The 19073-nt window shown below is 46.1% G+C and overlaps 1 protein-coding gene across 6 annotated transcripts in view; it reads right to left on the bottom strand.

Annotated features, from left to right (window-relative positions):
* Positions 1-237: 237 nt before the first annotated feature.
* The window catches only part of qkia (QKI, KH domain containing, RNA binding a), a 67596-nt gene continuing 48760 nt past the window's right edge, over positions 238-19073 (bottom strand). The window contains exons 5-8 of one of the 6 annotated variants that reach the window (XM_052085398.1): positions 10072-10159; positions 8056-8355; positions 5516-5590; positions 238-2991 (exon numbers count right to left, since the gene is read on the bottom strand). In XM_052085398.1, the coding sequence (XP_051941358.1) occupies positions 2975-2991; positions 5516-5590; positions 8056-8355; positions 10072-10159 (480 nt within the window). In that variant the 3' untranslated portion in view covers positions 238-2974. Of the gene's footprint in view, positions 2992-4433; positions 5591-7923; positions 8356-10071; positions 10160-19073 lie in introns of those variants that run through there. The other 5 variants (XM_052085397.1, XM_052085394.1, XM_052085393.1 and 2 more) reach the window with 5 other exon arrangements.

The raw sequence follows: 19073 nt of genomic DNA on the forward strand, positions 1-19073 counted from the left end.
ATTTCCCAATGTGTAAAAGTGAAGGGGGGGGGGGGGGGGGGTGCGGATAAGGAGGAGATTCAGATTGGGAAGGGAGGGGGGGTCATAAAAAAGCACTCCGAAACATGATTAATACACATATAAAATGAGATTAGAAAAATACATTATAAACCTGTAACAATGGCTGTTAATTACATTATCATACATGTAGAGTAGGCAGGCCAGAGAGAATACGTTTTTTTTTGTTTTGTCCCCCCCCCCCCACCTCCCCCAACCTTTTCATCACCTGATGGATGTTACCCAAGCCACACAACGTAACGCGTAACATCGCAGGGGGAACTTCTCATAATACTGTCGAATGCTGTACAGCCATTTCCACTTATATTGCATTTCAATTTTTTCTTCCTACAAATAAGAGCAAGAATAATGAGAGTAACACTGAAAACAAAACAAGAATTTCATTGACCTTTTCAGCTCGATGAGAAAGCCATGAACGGAATCGGTAAAAATCAGTTTTCAACAATTTGGTTCTTTTATCCAAACGTCGCAACGGTGGTTATTTGTCGCCAAATTGCGGTTGTTGAAACCAACGCGGTTGAACTTGAACAAATCCTAAATGTATTTTTCTCAGCTCATGATGCATCCGACTGCATTGCTACTATCGGCAGTGCCGTTTAATCCGACGAGGAAGTACGGCACGCTCACACACGCTCAAAAAAACAAAAGACTAAAAATCTAAATTTAAAAATTCATACGATTCTCCAAAAAAAAAAAAAAAAAAATCAAGGAGATCAAAGCCTGCTCACACAGCAGAGTAAAGGGCTGTCGAGTAAAAAGAAAAAAGAAATCGTAGGAAGACCAAAAAAAACCCCAAAACAAAATCATGGCACATATTTAGCTGAGTCAGCTAATTCGGGTTGCATAGAGTTAATGCGGGCTGCCGACGCCACGCTCCGCTCTGCGCCATCTTGGGTGGGTGCTGGCATTTCTTTTTGTTTTTTTACGCTTCTCGGAAAAACACCACTCTTGATAAGGCACTTTTTGCTTTTATTTGATTCCTTGCTGCATTTTTTATTTGATTTTTTTAAAATAAACTCTTTTTTTCCAGTTACGTCCAGGCCAACAGCACCTCCTCACCCACTAGTTCTTTTTTTTTTGTTTGTTTTATTGTCTTTTTTTTTTAAATCAGATGTTTGTATCTGCAAAGTATCAAAAGCTAAAATTGGCAAAAATAGAATTCCTTTTTTTCCTCTACTCCAGCACCCTGTACTGTAAAATTATCAATTGTTTTTTTTTGTTCGCTTCTGTGTATGTATTTATATATGCAATGGCGTTATGTACATTTTGATATATATATATTTATGTATATGTATATAAGACGTACTGTATGTATAAAGCAATTTGAACAGGCAGGCATGGCTTTCACATCCTATTTAGTTTTTTTTTTTTTGTTCTTGAGAGAGTTCAACAAAAGGATCTCAGAAGATACGAGATGTGACACATTGTGGATGCGCTCGCACGTTGGCCTGACACAAAAAATGGCCAAGTATTGAATTAAAAACGACAATTGGAAAAAGGTGGGAGGGACCCTTCATTTCGATGCTAATCCAAGGAGTCGTTTTGGTGTTTTTGTTTTTTCCTCCTCAGGAATAAAAAAAAATTCAACCAAAAAAACCCAAAACAAATGTAAGTAAAACAAAATAAAAATGCTAACTGACTGGCTTTCAAGGCAGGCACCACAAAAAAAATTCACACCTTTCCAAACTTTAAAAACAGCCCTCTGTGTGATGCAGATGCACAATGGCAGATAGCTCATCATAATTGTACTAAAATCATCGGGAAAACAAAACAAAACCTTTGGCTAAATATTCACACGTAATACTTTTTTTTTTTTTGTCTTTTTGATCACAGCTCAGCGAACTCATTGAGATCTAGTTTGTTCTAAATGCATCAGGCACTGTAACATGGATGTAGTGGGGATGGCAAAGCCTCCTAAACACCCTACTTTCAATGTAGTATGTCAAGAAACACAACCATAACATTGAAAATTCAAAATAACAAAAGAGAAAAAAAGCACACACGCATACGTAAACCCTTCATCCCAAGTTTGGCCCATCCCCGGCCGGCGTTAGCTTTAGCAGCCTGCGTCTTTCTTTGTCAATTTAGTCCAACAACAACAACAAAAAGTGTCAACTGAATATAACACAAAAACAAACAAAAACATACAAATTGTCACCCCCAAAAAACATAAAACACAAAACTAATGAAACAAAAAAGCGCATTATTGTTTGCAATCGTTACAGCCATGCGGGTTTGAAAACAAATCAAGACAGAAAAGCTTTTTTTGTTGGGCTGGGCGAGAGTGAAAAAGGGCAGCACACCCAGAATGTGTCATAATTACAAATCGGGATGACAATTTCAACAAAGTTAAGGTGAGTGTTGATGTTCTCTTTCCTTCTGTTTCTTTTTCTTTTTTTAGGGGGAGGGGGGGGTTGATACTTGGGACACCACCCCACCACATTTCTTTGTTTTATTTTTATTTTTGGAGGGGCATTGGCATTCTAAAACCAAATGGTTGGCATCCAGGTGTGACAAAATAGTGTGTGTGTGTGGGGGGGGGGGGGTAGCGGGTGGGTTCTCTGGTTGGCATCTTATTGCTATTTAACATCAGTGCACATGTATGATTAACACCACAAACATCCCACCCGCGGCGCGTGACTGGTGGAGAAAAAGAAAGAGAAAGAATGGGAACGGAACTCAATGAACAGAAGGAAAAAAAAAAAAAAACGAGGAGCACACAACTTCATGTGGGCGTGACGTTTTTGTTGGCGTGTTAGGGTTGGCGCCTCCCTTCTCTTTCTTTCTCTCTCTCTTTAGTCACTGGGAAAGAGAGAGAGTGGCTAGCAAAAAGGCAAATTACCAGTTAACTGATCAGCAGGCAGGCTGGGGGGCGGCTCGTCATTGGGTGAAGAGTTCAGAGGTCAGAAGGTTCATGTTAGTTGCCGGTGGCGGCTATAGGTGGTTAGGAACAAAAACAAAAACAAACAGAAAAAACAAAGATAGAAGGGTATTAGTGTCAGCAGGAAGAGACTGGAATGACATCATTTTGAACAATTAAAAAAAATAATCATAATAAAAATGAATGCAATCTGTGATGTGTGGGCCCCGCCGCACCCAGCCGCCGCCACTTAAGCGGCGGCGGCTGGTTGGATTTTGCGCCCAGTGCCCCGCAAAACCAAAACATAGAAGCAAAAAAAAATAAAAGAGAGATGGACAGACAAACAGAAAATAAGTCGCGTATGAGGCCACGTCCGCACGCAAACGGCAAAATTGACACGCGTCATTTCAAATGCGAGCTTTTGAAACAGGCGTTATTTTGCGATGGAACAAAGCGGCGATGCGCTGGCCGGCCGGCGGCTCATTTTGACGAATGACGATGCCCGACGGAAGCGCGGCGGGAAGAATCGGAATGCGCGGCAACGAAGCGCTTTGTGTAAACATTGCAGACGCAAGCTAACGTTAGCGTCAAGCGTTCCAAGTGTGAGCAAGGCTAGCTTGTCGAAGCGACGAGCGGAAAGGACAGAAAGCGCTTCCTTACATTGAACAAAAATAGCTGGGGAAGAGCTGGGTGGCTAAATCGACCTCCCTGGATCGAGTGATGGGAAGTGATTCCGAAAATGGATGGATTGTTGGAAGATATACGGCGTGTTGAAGTGTGGCGATTGCTGGCTAGCATTTGTAATCGTTTTGGTCCGTGAAAATGACTTGACAAAGCCCTGTCATGATATCACTTTATCGTTCGGTGAGGGGGACACGATAAATGGTCTTTTGCATGCGTTTGTTTACAAACATCCACGTTCACTCGTACTTTTTTTTTTTAAATCATCCTCTGGCCCGACTACATTAAGAGGCGGGATTGAAACGTTAGTACAAATAAACACATAACGGGGTAGGACTAGATACGTTTTTTACTTCATCCTACTCCCTTGAACATAATAACTGTGTTGAATGAAGACTGATTTCTTTCTTTTGACTTTTTTATCTACCTTATTTTCTGTCAAATTATTACTGTATATGTTTTATGTTCAATAAACAAACAAAACAAACAAAACAAACGTTTTATTTGCTCAAGCAGCAACAGCCAATATTTATACTATTTGTCATAAACGCACACACACACAAAAAAAAAGCTATATATATATTTTAAGAGCTATATCGGTTATCACTATCGGTCAGACAAAGCGGCACATTATCGGCGACCCTATCGGGTGACTTTTTTCATTTGGTACGTCACTAAGGTTTATTGTAGTTTCTTAAAGCAAGCTTCAAACACCCCAAACCAATGTCGCAAAAGCCGCTCGATGAGAAGAACCTTTGGCCTTGATTTACGATATTTAATCTTAGTTTTGAAAATATCCGTGTGAACGTGGCCTCGGTGTCTCTTTCTCCCCCCCCCCCCCTGTGTGATTTGTGTCGTATCGATCTAACGTTACGAGACGAGTGTTAAAAGTGTAATAAAAGCCAATCAACTGTTTTCCGCTTTGTTCTTTTCCTCTTTATTTCGCAGTATACTTTTTATATAATATAAATATACACAAGAACCATAAATACATTTCGATATAAAAAAATATATAAAATGACAGTACCTCGTGTACAGGTGAAATATTAACGTTATATCTCGCGGTACACTGGAGGGAATGCAAGCGACCTAAAGCTAGAGGGCGTCTATGTGACTTGAACTTCGGTAGAAAAATAAATTCCCTACCCCCCCGCCCCACCCAAATGGTGACTTTGCTCTCTGGGATGCAGTGAGGAATTGCTTCCTTTGCTCCTTGCAAAGCCCCCCAAAAATAAAAAAAAATGCATTTTAGGTGCCAAGCTCCCATTCAGAAGGAATGTCTCATATCATTGCCTGCAAAGTACGACCTGTACTGGCGTCACAGCTGCATGAACCAAAAAGCTGCAAGGATCACTTTTTGCCTGAGCTTTGAAAAATACACAGTGTACACATCCTTTTTCGTCAAGGGCTCATTTGCAACGTGAAGGCATTTTCAATAGGGCCCAACGATCAGTCACGTATCCTCAGAACAAATGAGCGCTTACGTGCATTACACGGCGGCTTCGATGAAACAAAAACGTACGTTTATCCACAAATAATGATGGCAAGAAATCCCAAAGTTTGTCGTCCTATTTAAAGCGGGTGTTAATTTGTTGTCACTGTTTTTTTTTATTTTTAAAAGGGAGGCGGGGGGCCCTGTTAAAAATGTCTTTTTTAATTTTATTTTTGCAAATGAGCTCTTTGTGAACTAAGTATTGAATGTAAACAAAACGTGCACGCCACAACGCACGATTGAGCTGGTGTGTGCACATATACGGGTGCGGCGTGGGGAGAAAACACAAACACATACGATAATACAGACAACACAATAGAGATTCCCAACTAAGGCATCGTCATCGGTGGCATCGTCATCATCATCATCATCATCACTGAAATGCATCATTTGATAGCAGAGTGTAGCTAAGAGACTAAACTGACCTCTGTCAGCGGTCACAATCCTTTGGTAAGGATGGACCCGCGTGTCATGCCGTCTCACTTTAGTAGCCATTGCACCTAGATTGCAACAGGTCCACAAGGTTAGAAACCATTCACTTTCAACATTCACATTATTCTTTGAAACCGTTAGCATAACGCGGGGATATTACAAGACACCGGATAATAGCACATATGCACGTCACATAGCTCGGATCTGAAAAATAATACAGTCGAACAAAAATATTTGGGGGATATTATTCAAATATGCATAAGTTAAGTCATTCAAATTCCACAGTGCTCAAGAGTTTTCGGGTGAAAGGAGGGGGGGGGGGGACAAAAAGGAAATGAGGGTAGGTGAAGGGTAATGGCTGCCGGGCTGTCTGGGAAAAATAATGCAATTCTTCCAGTGGGGTCCGGAGAGGGGATTGGGAGAAATTTGTCTCCTTATTTTTCAGAGGTGGGGAAATCCAATCGGGGTTTTGATGGTAATTGAATAGCGCCAGACGCCACCTGCCTCTTGCCGCACGCATTCATTGCAACACCGACATTTTCTCGCGAGCCAATCAGCCTGACTGGGGGGTTGTTTCCTTCCCGGAAACCAGGATACGACGCTTATGGTTTGCGTGGCGCGTTCTGCTCAAATAGAGTGGAACCTCTGAAGGCCTACTCTTCGGGATCTGCAAAACTTTCGCCCCCCAGCGGTTTTGAGTTTGCCGTGTCCTATTATGACTTTTGCTAACATTAGAAAGAAAAAAAAACGGACCAATCTCAAGAATGACGTCACAGGAGATGATCGCATATCACATAACCTCAGTTCAGCTTATTTTTTAAAAAATTGGGGACGTTATTCACTCGTATTTTTTTCACGAGCGGCAGCATGGCCTGGTCGGGATGATTTTACTCAGGGATGTGCGGTCAAGGGAGGCAGGTGAGGCAGAGCCTCACCTCTGAATCCGCATTGCATTGCGCAATCATCACAAACTGGGTTGATACATGCGATTTGCTCGTGCTGCTTGCCGTATCATCTGCATGTCGCAAATATAATGTTGAGCCAATTGAATAAGCTCCGCCTTTTCGCTTTATATATTTGTAAATCTGACACTAAAGGAGTCAGTGCCTCACCAACCATGAACCTCACCGCACGCCACTGATTTTTTACTTGTATCGGAGTGAAAACTGTTCATTTCACCCACCGGGAGCCCTTATAGGAACATTTGTTTCAAAATGGGGTCGAACTGCATCCCGGAAAAAAATTGAGTTCAAACTTTTGAGGTTCCACTATGTTAAAAAAAAAAAATGCACACGCGGAGGGTTGCAAACACACAGAAGAGGCAGGGTGTGTGTGTCAAGAAATTCAGTGTGGCGAGTCTTGGCAAATACCGCCGCCGCCACCTACACGACGATTCCGAAGCGCCAGATGGCCCAACATTTCCCTGCTGTCCATAAAGCCGATGGTGGCGAGAGATAGAGTAGTGGCGGCAGGCGGGCGCACGGAAACGTGCGAGAAAGGCGGCGTGCGCCTTCCACGCCGGCCCCCGTTGTTGCTGAAGGCACCGATCGATCGAGTGAGTAAATAAAAATGTAACGCTGCGAGTTAAACAGAAAGATGCTGCGCATGACTCTCGGAGGCGGGGCAAGATGCTACGGTTCACGCTCCACACAGCATCACAAGTGTGTCGTATTAAAGCGAGAAGAAGAATGATTTTTTTTTTTTAACGGGCTTAGTGGATTTGTCATAAGGTTTCTGTGGACGTTTGGCGTCGGTGTTATCATCGCTCGTCTCTTTGGTCAGCTAAAAGCACCATCCGGGTTTACGCATGTAATATAGGCCGCGGTAGAGAACTGGACTCCGGGGCACCGAATGGAGGGGAAGCTCGGGTATTAGCACAAATCTCGGGTTCACCGGGGGCGAGGCTGAAACAACAAAGGAAGGCGAAGGAGATGAGGAAAATAAAGGACGACTGGAGGAATTTAATGAACATCCCCAGTGGGAGTGACAGAGGGACTTTATCTGCAGGCATCAAGGCTCGCCTGCAGCACAGAATAAAAAAAAAAAAAAAAATCATTTCAGAAGCCGCAGAAATCCGAAGGGATCCACTGCCAGACCGAATATGCCTTCGGGCCGGCGCATGAAAGGTTTAGAGAGCGGGGCCGCGCGTACGCCAGCTTGTTTCTGTCGGGCCGCCTCGTTTCAGACGGCGCCGAGTCCCGCCTGCGTAAACCTTGCCGAGTGGAGGCAGTGCGTACCTGGGAGCGCCGAGCCAAATTTAACTGTAAAGTAACCTTCGTGTCAAAGGGCTAATCATTCCCCTCTCCAGAATCAAAAATGTCCGCATTAGCCACAGAGCTTCACCGCCTTCATCCACCCTGAGGGTGTCTTTTAGTTCCTCAGGTGGACACAACATATTTACCTTTCATAAAGTCCTGACTGAGGCTCATGGAAGCCGTGTCCAGCACCCCGAGACCGGGGTAAAACAAGCTGCCCTCCTGTCCGGGCTGGCCAAAGAGGGCCGCCGCGCCCATGCTCCCCCAGGCCCGCTTACCTAGAACCCCACTGTGCTCGATGGGGTACTCCAGCAGGGAGGTGGGCGCCAGGGCGTAGGGGTAATCGTAAGGTGTGGTGTAGATGAGCCCGGCATCCGGCGTGGGCGGCACCAGAGTGGGGGTGCCGTTGGGCAGCATGGCGGCCATTTGAGTGGGCCGGATGAGGTTCATGAGCGGGGCCCCGGCCGGAGTCGGGGGCCGGAGCGCTTGGGGCGGCAACACCTGACCTGTGGGTGCCGCTATGAGGCGGGGTCCCTGAGCGGCCGCCGCCGCCGCTGCAAGAGAGAACGCAAGGGTGGCTGCCATAAGCGAAGAGAGCGAAGGACAGAAGTGGAGAAGAAGACAGAAGGACAAGAGGTCGAGCCAAGTGGCGCCGATGGTTATCACAGATGAACAGTGAAGGGTGAAAATACAAGAGGAGGAAAAGAAGAGAGTTGGCAGGGAGAGAGGGAGGGAGGGAGGGAGGGAGGGGGGGGGGGCAAAAGGCAAAATTAGTCCATGCAATGATCATGGTGGTGGACCACAAAGCAAAACAAAATAACCCCTCACACCAAAAACAAAGCTTGCCGTCGTCGTCCCCAGTGCAAAGCATACAAAAATCCCTCGGGGCAGCAGCGGCTCAAACATTGACTGCAAATAGCACGAGAAATGACGTGAACAACACACACACACACACAACACGCACAAATTGAATCGGTAACTCAGCAGAGGTGACACACCAACACGCCGAGACCATTACCGGAATGAATGATCATTACATACAAACTCTTGCAAGAAATGTTCGCCGTCTTGGAGGTGTCAAACTCATTTTGGCCGTGGACCTTGTAATTATGGTTTTCTTTGGAAATTGTGGCTGTGAACCATTGGTGTCATCTGCTTGCAAAATCCCAACATGAATAAAAATGAAGACAATTCTGGTCCCCCCAAAATGATGCGGCTGGCCTCATCCGGGCCCCCGTGACTTGAGTTTGACACCTTTCATTTTAAGGCTGGCCTATTGGTTTGGGATGCATTCAATCCTATACTACAATCACAGAAGTGACCACTAAAACATTATTTTTTTTTTTTTTTTAACACATACAAACACAAACTGTCCAAATTTGTCTGTCGTGAATTGTTGCATCCCAAAAAAAAAAAAAAAATGCTAGCAAAGACAACATTGCAAGAGTTTGCATGTGCTTCATAAGCATCCCACGGGCAAGTCAATCAAATTAAACAGATATCATCAGTGTTTCTATTTGGGGTGGCAACACAAATTGTTTAACTGATGGATCTGTCAATGGTGTGAAATTGCTTGTTGAGGCAACAAGATGAAGTACACTCGTTGGCTGCGACGGGCGTGGAAGGTGTTGACTCAACCAGGAGGGATGTCGATCTTCAGCCACATAGCAACGACAAAAGATGTCTGATTGCCCCATCCCATTCAAAGCGATATTTACGAAAAACCATTTCCGCAGAGGTTGCGATCGCAGTGACATTGAACACATTCAAAGCCGAATGCCAAGAGCGTGTTTTTTTTTTTTGTTAGCGCGGTTATATGATCCATGGGCGCTTCTTCGGTGAGCAGATGTGTCAACTAGAATGCGACATGCAGAGCTTGAGCGCAGTGAGCTGCAGCAGGTGCGCTGCAAAGTTAAGAGCGAGTGGATCACCGAGCGACCTTTGGCTGGAGGAAAAAAAGGGTGGACGGAGAAAGGATGGATGGAGGGGAAAGGAGCGCGGAGGACAAAATGGAGGTTCTCCGGCGACTCGTGGTGGAGTAGGTAAACACAGATTATTTGGTCAGCTTGAAGAGGGGGTGTGCTCATGGACACACACATGTACACAGGCCATCTGACTAAACACTGATTCCATGGTGGTGAAGGCTGTTAATTCATCAGAAGCTAATTGAGTAAATGGTCTTAATTAAATGTATGGCATGCAGGGAATAAATATATATAAATAAATGAATAATACGGGTGTCCTATGATGAAATGGGCAATGTACATTAGTGGTGTTAATCGTAGTTCACTCACGCGCTTTGATGTTGTTGTCTCGGTATGTCCCGTTGAGAATGGCCAATTCCATCAGCTGGACCTTTTTCAAATTGTCTTCGCCCTCCGCCTGTTGGGGGGGGGGGGGGGGGGGGGGAGCATGTCGATAAATAAATGCCAATTCATTGACCGTTAAGAATGTGTGCCTTCTACAGAAACACAAACATAGCATCAGCTTTGGATAGTTGCGGGACAGGACTCCACGACAATATTCATCTCAATATGACGCTGGCGGCAAAGCAGGCGTTCAGAACATCCCCAGACTCATGTATACCATTTAAAAAGAGCAATTACCGTATTTTCCGGACTATGCGGCGCTTCGGAGTATAAGGCACACCTTCAATGATTGGCCTATTATGAGACTGTTTTCATATATAGGGCGCACCGCATTATAAGGCACATAGGATAGAAACCACAATCGAGGCTGCGGTTGCGTTATGCATCCACTAGATGGAGCCACACTAAATCCAATACAGCTATTTATAAAGAGCACGGGCGTTAAACCCATTTTTTGTCACGGGCCATTTCGGAGTTATGGCTTCCCTCGGAAGGCTGGTGCAAAATCTCAACATTCTTTATTACCCGTGACAATTTGACATTTCGGTACGGATTTCAGCAAGAATCATGATAGGTGACACACAGGATTTACTCCCGCGGGCCACATAATATGACATGGGGGGCCGGATCTGGCCCCAAGGCCTTGACTTTGACACCTGTGATATAGAGCTTTTGAAACCACTGCAGCTGTAACAAAGCGCTTTTCAGAACATTTAATATACTACGTACAAGGAATCTGCATATTGATCTATACGGCGCATCGGATTATAAGGCACACCGTCGGCTTTTGAGACAATTGAATGCTTTTGGGTGTGCCTTATTGTGGGGAAAATACGGTAATTGATCAACAAAAAAGTGGAACTATTTGTTGATTAATGTCATATTGGTGAGGAAATGGGGGCAAAGTACACCGCTTGTCTGAAACCAACAGAGGCGCTTTAGATTGTCTCAACTGCATCGCCGTCTGAAGAACAAAACAAGAGTCGGCGAAACTAGGTGAGCAAAATGCAACATTCTGGCCATTAATGATGATTCATTGTGTTGAAGAACTTTCCCCCATTCTCATTCAAAGAAATGTAGACAACACACCAATTTCAGGAGAAGCCAAATTGCAGAAAAAGCAAAGCATTCACCATGGCAACCATTTTCCACAAATTGCAGGCGTGGGCGGTATTTGAAAAAAAGGAAAGAAAACTAATTGACGTCAGCGATTCTCAAGAAACCTTTGTAGTTAAAATGTCAAGAGAGACATCAAGGTGTATAAATGCATATTCATAATCCATATCAGAAGGATGATTACAGTGATCCCTCACTTATCGCGGTTAATGGGGACCGACACCCTGATGCGAAGTGAAAAACCGCAAAGTAGGGAGACTCAAGGTGCTGGGCGGGGCTGCGAAGATGCGCAGCCAATCAACTCATAGGATGAATCCTACTCTGTGCTGTCATTGGTCGATGTCGCACCAGGAACCAATCATGCGCCTTGAATGAGTGCCTGCTGCATAAACAGTACAGATATGTCCAAATAAGTAAATTGCGAAGTAGCGAGGGATCACTGTACATTTTTTCTTGACTCCCTTGTGTGCAACGACCAGCCCGGCGAACGTCACTCCCGCAAATCGGCAGCCTCTTTCATCACGGCTAAATTCAGGGACCCACATTTTTCACGTAAAGCAAAACAACTACTTGCGCCTGTTCCTGCTGAACACTCAATAACCGTGTTGACAAACAAGGCTTGGCCAGGTAGTACGTCTTCATTCAAGCAAGGGTCAGGGTGAAAAAAAAAATGGAGGGTGCGGTGGCATTTAGCTTGACCCTGGGTTGATGTATCACCAGTTGGTCAATAAGCGCATCACTGAAGAGACATTTTGAAAGGGGCGGGGGGCGGCAGTCAGCATGAAGAGTGAAGAGTAATCATCATTTAATCCCACGAAGAAGAGCAAGTGCGCTCGACGCTGTGCTCATCCATTTGCTCGTAAACACCTCACGTGCCGTCACAGTCACCCTCGGCGAGAAAAGCGGAGACAAGCGAGCGGGACTTAATTCTCGGACTCGCAAACACTCGGGCAACAGTCTGCTGCTCTATTGAGGTGCCGATAAGGAAAGACGGGGAATAAAAGGATGAGGAGGGTGAAGAGTTAAGCCTTCCCCTGAGACTCCTCTTGAATGCGGCAACAGTGAGTTGCGAGCAAGGTTAAGTGAGAGGAAAAAAAAAGTGACAAGTTGGTCTCTTGACTAAATATAAGGCTGTGAAGAGTCGTGGTTGTGTGTGTGTGTGTGTGTGTGTGTGTGCGCGCGCGAACCGTGTGTGTTTAGTGGAGCAGCACGTCCAATTAACAAGACAAGAAACTTCTCGGTGGAGTCGGCGCCTCACTCGTCACCCACCGCGTTCCCTAAGGGCTGCGACTTTTTTACAGGCGGCGACACTTTTCCCATTAAAGACGAAGCCAAGGACAGGATAGGAGCGCGAAATGCAATTCGTCGCGACGCAGCATAAGTGTACTTGAATTTGATGAGCATCGAACGCATCGCAACGTTGAGGCCGAGGTGTCGGTTTTAATGTGAAGGGCCCAAAAAAGAAAAGAAAAAAAAGATGGCACCAGCATAATAATAAATAAATACTCGCTCTTATCTTGGAAGTACAACCATTCAAACTGAAGTAATAGGTACTCGACAGATGAAATTGAGGCTCACGAAATGAGTGTCAGAAAAGTTCCAGGACTGGCAGCTTGGCACCTCTTTCAAGAGATCCTGCTGCGTTTTGTTTATTCGCCGACTGAGACGAGGTGAGAGTTAGGTCAGGACAACTCAACTGGTGGCTTCATCATGAGAAGGAAATGGCCACAGTGTCGACTACGTGTTCTCGTTAGCGGCGTCTAGCCTCCTTCGAGGCCAAGCGGTGGCGTTGTGCATCAGACATAATATTCATTCATTCATCTTGGGTCGCGGGGGGTGCTGGAGCCCATCCCAGCTGTCTCTGGGCAGTAGGCGGGGGACACCCTGAATCGGTTGCCAGCCAATCGCAGGGCACACAGAGACGAACAACCATTCACGCTCACACTCACACCTATGGGCAATTTAGAGTGTTCAATCACCCTGCCATGCATGTTTTTGGAATGCGGGAGGAAACCGGAGCACCCGGAGAAAACCCACGCAGACCCGGGGAGAATATGCAAACTCCACACAGGGAGGCCGGAGCTGGAATCGAACCCGGTACCTCTGCACTGTGAAGCCAACGTGCTAACCACTGGACTACCGGGCCGCTCAAACATAATAATCAGACATAATTTGATCAAACTCTATTATCTTTGCACAAGCTCCAAGACGAAACAGCAAATGAAAGCGGCTGCTTTTATGTCTCTCTCAAGATGCACGCGAGCGTTTGAGCGGGCTCGGCGGCAGGCTGCAGCTTCAAAAAAATCAACTCGCGCTGGGATTTGGATGTATTGGACTGCTCGCGTATGCGCCCTTCGATGACGGAGCTGAGGGTTCGCGCGGGTGAAACGGGCGCAGATGAGACACAAAAGGGGAGGCACCATTTTGTCGACTTTGCAAAGGTGGCTGCTGACACGAAAGGCAAGATGCGGCGAGGATGAGGCCGAGCCGCTCAAAGGAATGCTGCCGAGTGAACGCCATCCTCACACAATGGCAGTTTGTTAGCTTCATCCTCCAACCTCCACCCCCCACCCCCCCGAAGCTATTTTGACCGATTCACCGAGGCACATGTCACCTGCCTTTTTTTTCCCCTCGGGTTGTCTTTTCTCCGTGAAAGCTCACTGAGCACACCTGGCAGTATGAGTGTTCCGGTTTGCTCGAGACAGGAAAGATGACAGCTCGGCAAAGTCTGCAGACATTGGCTGTAAGAGGTGGTGCGGGAGGGGGGGCGGGGGGGTTACCGAGCTAATACAGAGCAGGACCGTCGGGAGCGGAGTCGGATCGTTTTAAATCATGTAGTGTTGCGAATGCCTCCCGACCGCAGACGTTGCTTGGATCAATGTTTGATGAGCGCCATCAGGGAGCACAGTTTAACACTTTAATCTTGCCACAATTAAGAGACTCCTCGCTACGGATTCACCAGCTATAAAAGATTCACGCAAAAAAAAAAAAAAAAAAAAAAAGGGGGGGGAGAGTGTGTCTGTAATGATCTGCGAGCTCAAATACCCCAGAGAGCGCTGTGGAATAGCAGATAGCAAGACAGCCAGATTAGAAGAGGAAGTTATCCTTTCGTCTGCCTAACATGCACACATGCATGTACAAGCAAGTCTCTCCCTTCCCTCTCCTGTCCATCAATGGGAGGGGCGGGGGATGAGGGGGGGGGCACGCCACTCAAAGCCGCTCCATCCACGAGAATCAGATTCAATCAATAAGGCCTATTTGTGCGATCAGCAGAGCGGTAAAAGCTATCAGGGAGGAGCAAGAGACAGGGAGGGTGAGGAAGAGGGTGAGGAAGAGGAGGACGCAACTGAAGGTAGACAGCGGGTGTGATGAGATAAAGTAGGTTAGCCATGTCCCACTGCCTTCCTGACAACCTTGCGATGAGCTCGCACCTTGCATTGCTAAATTGTCATCGTGACACTTTCGCTCTTTCGGTTATGTTTTTTTTGGCATGTGGGGGGAGGAAGCCGGAGTACCCGGAGAAAACCCACACAGGCAGACTCCTCATAGGAAGGCCAGAGCCGGCATCGAACCAACGACCTCTGCGCTGTGAGGTCAACGCGCTAACCACTCGACCACCGGGCTGCCCGAACACAATACCCACATATGAAAATAACGATCTAAAGAATATCGTCCAATATCGCTAATTTTTTGCGATACACCTTTTGGCCCAAGTCAACTAAGCAAGCAAACAGTTTTGACTTATAATATCCATCCATTTTCCGAACCGCTTGATCCTCACTAGGGTCGCGGGGGGTGCTGGAGCCTATCCCAGCTGTCTCCGGGCAGTAGGCGGGGGACACCCTGAATCGGTTGCCAGCCAATTGCAGGGCACACAGAGACGAACAACCATCCACGCTCACACTCACACCTAGGGACAATTTAGAGTGTTCAATCAGCCTGCCATGCATGTTTTTGGAATGTGGGAGGAAACCGGAGCACCCGGAGAAAACCCACGGAGGCCCAGGGAGAACATACAAACTCCACACAGGGAGGCCGGTGCTGGAATCGAACCCTCTGCACTGTGAAGCCGACGTGCTAACCACTGGACTACCGGGCCGCCCATTGACTTATAATAATTATAATTATTATTAATATAATACAATACATTCCGATTGATGGATCGCTTTCATAACAGCTGCAGCTGTAACAAAGCGCTTAACAAAACAATAATACATTTTATTGATAATCTGGAGCATATGGCATCCGCCCGTGCAAAACGCCGACAAATCGAAACACTTTGCATGCCTGCAACAGACGGGTGTCTTGTCTTTTGAGTGTTTATGGAGTGACTGTCACTTTTATCGACAAGAGAGCGAGGATGCAAGGGAAAGGGAGGCGGCTGGGGGGTGGGGGGGGTACTTTCACACAAAACGTCAACAGCCGTTCTATACGGCGGCGCAGCTTGGAGACGTTAAATAACGGGTGTGGCAGAGAGAGACGCCTCGGCCGGAGTAGAAAAACAGTAGGGGAAAGTGGAAATGATGGAGGAGACAATGCAGGCAGAGAGGGATACCGGGGAGAGAGGACGAGACAGCGCGGCCAAAACCAATTTGTCTCCTCCCCGGTGGTCTGACACCGGCGGAGGCTCGCTTTCCATCATTGGCCTCGCTGCCAGTCACTGCAAATGCACACACACTTGACCGCGTGCACGTAATGTTGGGGCCCGGGCAGGGACAGGGGGTCAGTCTCTTCAAACCAGCGCAATTACCTCAGAGGTAAACACAGCGTGCAGCCCCCCTCCCCCCGCGTGCCTCGTGGGATACGGAGTGAGGTGAAATGTCGGAATGAGCGGGGAGGGACGATCCTACAGGAGGGAGGAATGGATGACTTCATGTACCGCTGAAGGGTGGAACCGGTAGCGACAGCAGCTGTTTGTACTCCTGTCGCTCCGTCACACACCCGTTTCCCATTTCTCTTTCGTCTCTTCCCAAAACTAACATCTGGAGGAAAATGATTACTCCCATCACACTGCCAAGATGACTAATCAACAATACCACACTCTACAGGAAAAGTGGCGTGCTAAAGGGGGGGGGAGGAAGAAACGAGCGCTTGTAATGAGCCTCAAAACATCCCAACACCAAAATAAACAAAATGACGAGGCTAATCAATTTGAGACGGCTCAAATAAACTCGCGGCTTGTCTCGGGGTGGAAACAAAAGCTGGACCCGTTTTGTAAATGAAACCTGCGCTGAAACTAATGTACAAAATAAAGCGGAATAATCTCCGCATGACATTACTGTATGGGTATTATGTAAGGGAGTTCAATTCATTTCTGTCTGAATTTGGTGGACTGTATACAAATAACACAAACGCAATCGTTAAGTCAGAATTTTGGTCGGTCTGAACAATGCAGTGATATGTAATTATATGATTTTTTTTTAACTGAAAATATCTACATTGCAGCATATGATTATCATGATTAAAATGGCCGATTTTTCTGCATCACCCAGGAAAATGTTCTGGATGGAGTACAAATTCACTTTGTTGACACTAAGCTATACTTTTTTTTAAAAAGAAAGCAAACTACCGCATTGGCCCGAATATAAGACGGCCCTGATTATAAGACTTTTTCAAGACTCAAGTTTGAAAAAAGACTTTTTGAACACCAAATTAATTTTTAAACAGAAAATAATGACAGTACATCTGAAACAAATGCTTATAATAATATATTTGAGAGAAAACCTCATTCAAATCTTAAAATCTGAACATTTAAATATGTGAACTTAAGTGCAATCACATTCGTAAATGAATGGCTTCTGTTTTTAGAAATGTAAATTATATCATTACTTCTCCTCAGCTGCCGGTGAACCTGGCCGATCTTCGACCCACTTTTCTCCAGATTGTTGCTGCATTTCTCCATTTTCTGTTACCTCTTCTATTATTTTTTTCTCTTTTCTTTCTTACTGCTATTTTTTATTTTTCTTCTTCGTGCTAACACTATTTTTATTTTTATTCTTCATGACAGGGGTTCACTTTGGCCTGGGGAGTCAAGTTCAGCATTCACTTCAATAACATCCGGCGCCATCTAGCGTCGTGAATGTGTACAATGTCTAGACCCCGAATATAAGACGACCCCCACTTTTTCAGTCTTATTTCAATGCAAAAAACACCGTCTTATATTCAGGCCAATACGGTACTTGAGTAAATCAATAGCGTCTGTTCCTGGCATACGAGTTGTGCGCTGCAAAATTGCCTCCACGTCTCCAAGTCGCAATTAACAACCAATTTCAAACAACCAACACAGTTCCTTATCGATCTATCTATTACGTCAAAATTAAACGCTCAACTACTTTACCTCTCATTGAACCAATCCCATCAATGCGTGAATGTCTGAGGGGTGGCTCGCAGCAGCTAGGGGCAGGGGGGGGGGATTAGCGTCTTGTTCAAGGGCATTTCAACACACAGATTAACAGACAACACGCGTTATCTCATGAAACCAACATGACTTCCTATCGTCGTAAATTTTCCCTTGACAGAATGATTCTTTTCCCAAATGTCCAGGTCAACGCAATCTCTGGCAACGGTCGGCCAACGGCTTCCTTTAAATCGGCATCACCTTCCCGGCAAAGCCTCTTTATTGCCCCTTCGCACCTGCCGCAAGCCTGAGACAGCTCCGTTAGCGACGCGCGCCATTAGTCATGCTAAACCACCGACACCCTCGCTCATTAGCATAGACGCAAACCTGACTCCAGTCAGATTATTACAAACACTTTGCATCTGCTCCTCCCCATTACAGTCAATCAAACGGCTTAGCCAAATACTGTAGAAATTCCAGAGTTGAATCTCGTGCTCGTACTTTACTTCCCGCTACAAAACAAAGCCCGCTCGGTCCAAGGCTTTTCGCCCCAAAATCTGTCTGGTAAAGAAGTATTCATCTCATTAACGTGCTTTTGCTCGACGCGGCCGCAGTTGTACTCGTTTACACAAATAGACGAGAACCGAGCACTAAAAAGGCAGAAATTCTGAGTGACGTTGTTTATTCTTCAAAGCGGGCTGGCATTTCATGTAACATAACAGCATTAAAATGGATTAAAGTCCACATAAATAACCTTGAAAAATACATAGAGATTTAACAGCACGATTATTCCGGCTTGTGGAACCGAGTCGGTTTTGACAGATGATGTTGCTAAGTGCGGGCGGGATGATGCGCTTGTGGTGTACAACCCAACAAGCAAGCAAGCTGTCCCTCGTCTCTTGTTCCCTGTTGACCCCTTGCAGCCCTTATGCCAAATTTGTACCCTCATCCGCTCCGTGACTCTTTCTCTCCTCTCCCTTCGCATTTATCCCTTATTCGACCAGGCTGCCAGACGGTGTATTGTTCTGTCACTCGCGATCCTTTAATGCCCTCCAATCGAGCGGGGAATATCTTGAGGGGATTTGGCTTGGGATGATTGGGGTGGGGAGCGGGGGGGGGGGGGGGGGGGGGGGGGGGGGTTAAATACCGACAGAGGATTTGCATCAGATTCCGAGATCCTGACTCAGAGATGATCACCGCAGCTTTAGCAAAGGACAGAAGTGAAAAGTACCTCCTGGCAAGGAGCGGGACTCTTAATACGGAACCTGCCTGGTCTTGTACTCATTCATTCATTCATTCATCTTCCGAGCCGCTTGATCCTCACTAGGGTCGCGGGGGGTGCTGGAGCCTGTCCCAGCTGTCTTCGGGCAGTAGGCGGGGGACACCCTGAATCGGTTGCCAGCCAATCGCAGGGCACACAGAAACGAACAACCATTCGCACTCACACTCACACCTAGGGACAATTTAGAGTGTT

The sequence above is a fragment of the Hippocampus zosterae genome, chromosome 14, assembly GCF_025434085.1.
Source record: "Hippocampus zosterae strain Florida chromosome 14, ASM2543408v3, whole genome shotgun sequence".
Taxonomy (NCBI): Eukaryota; Metazoa; Chordata; class Actinopteri; order Syngnathiformes; family Syngnathidae; genus Hippocampus; species Hippocampus zosterae.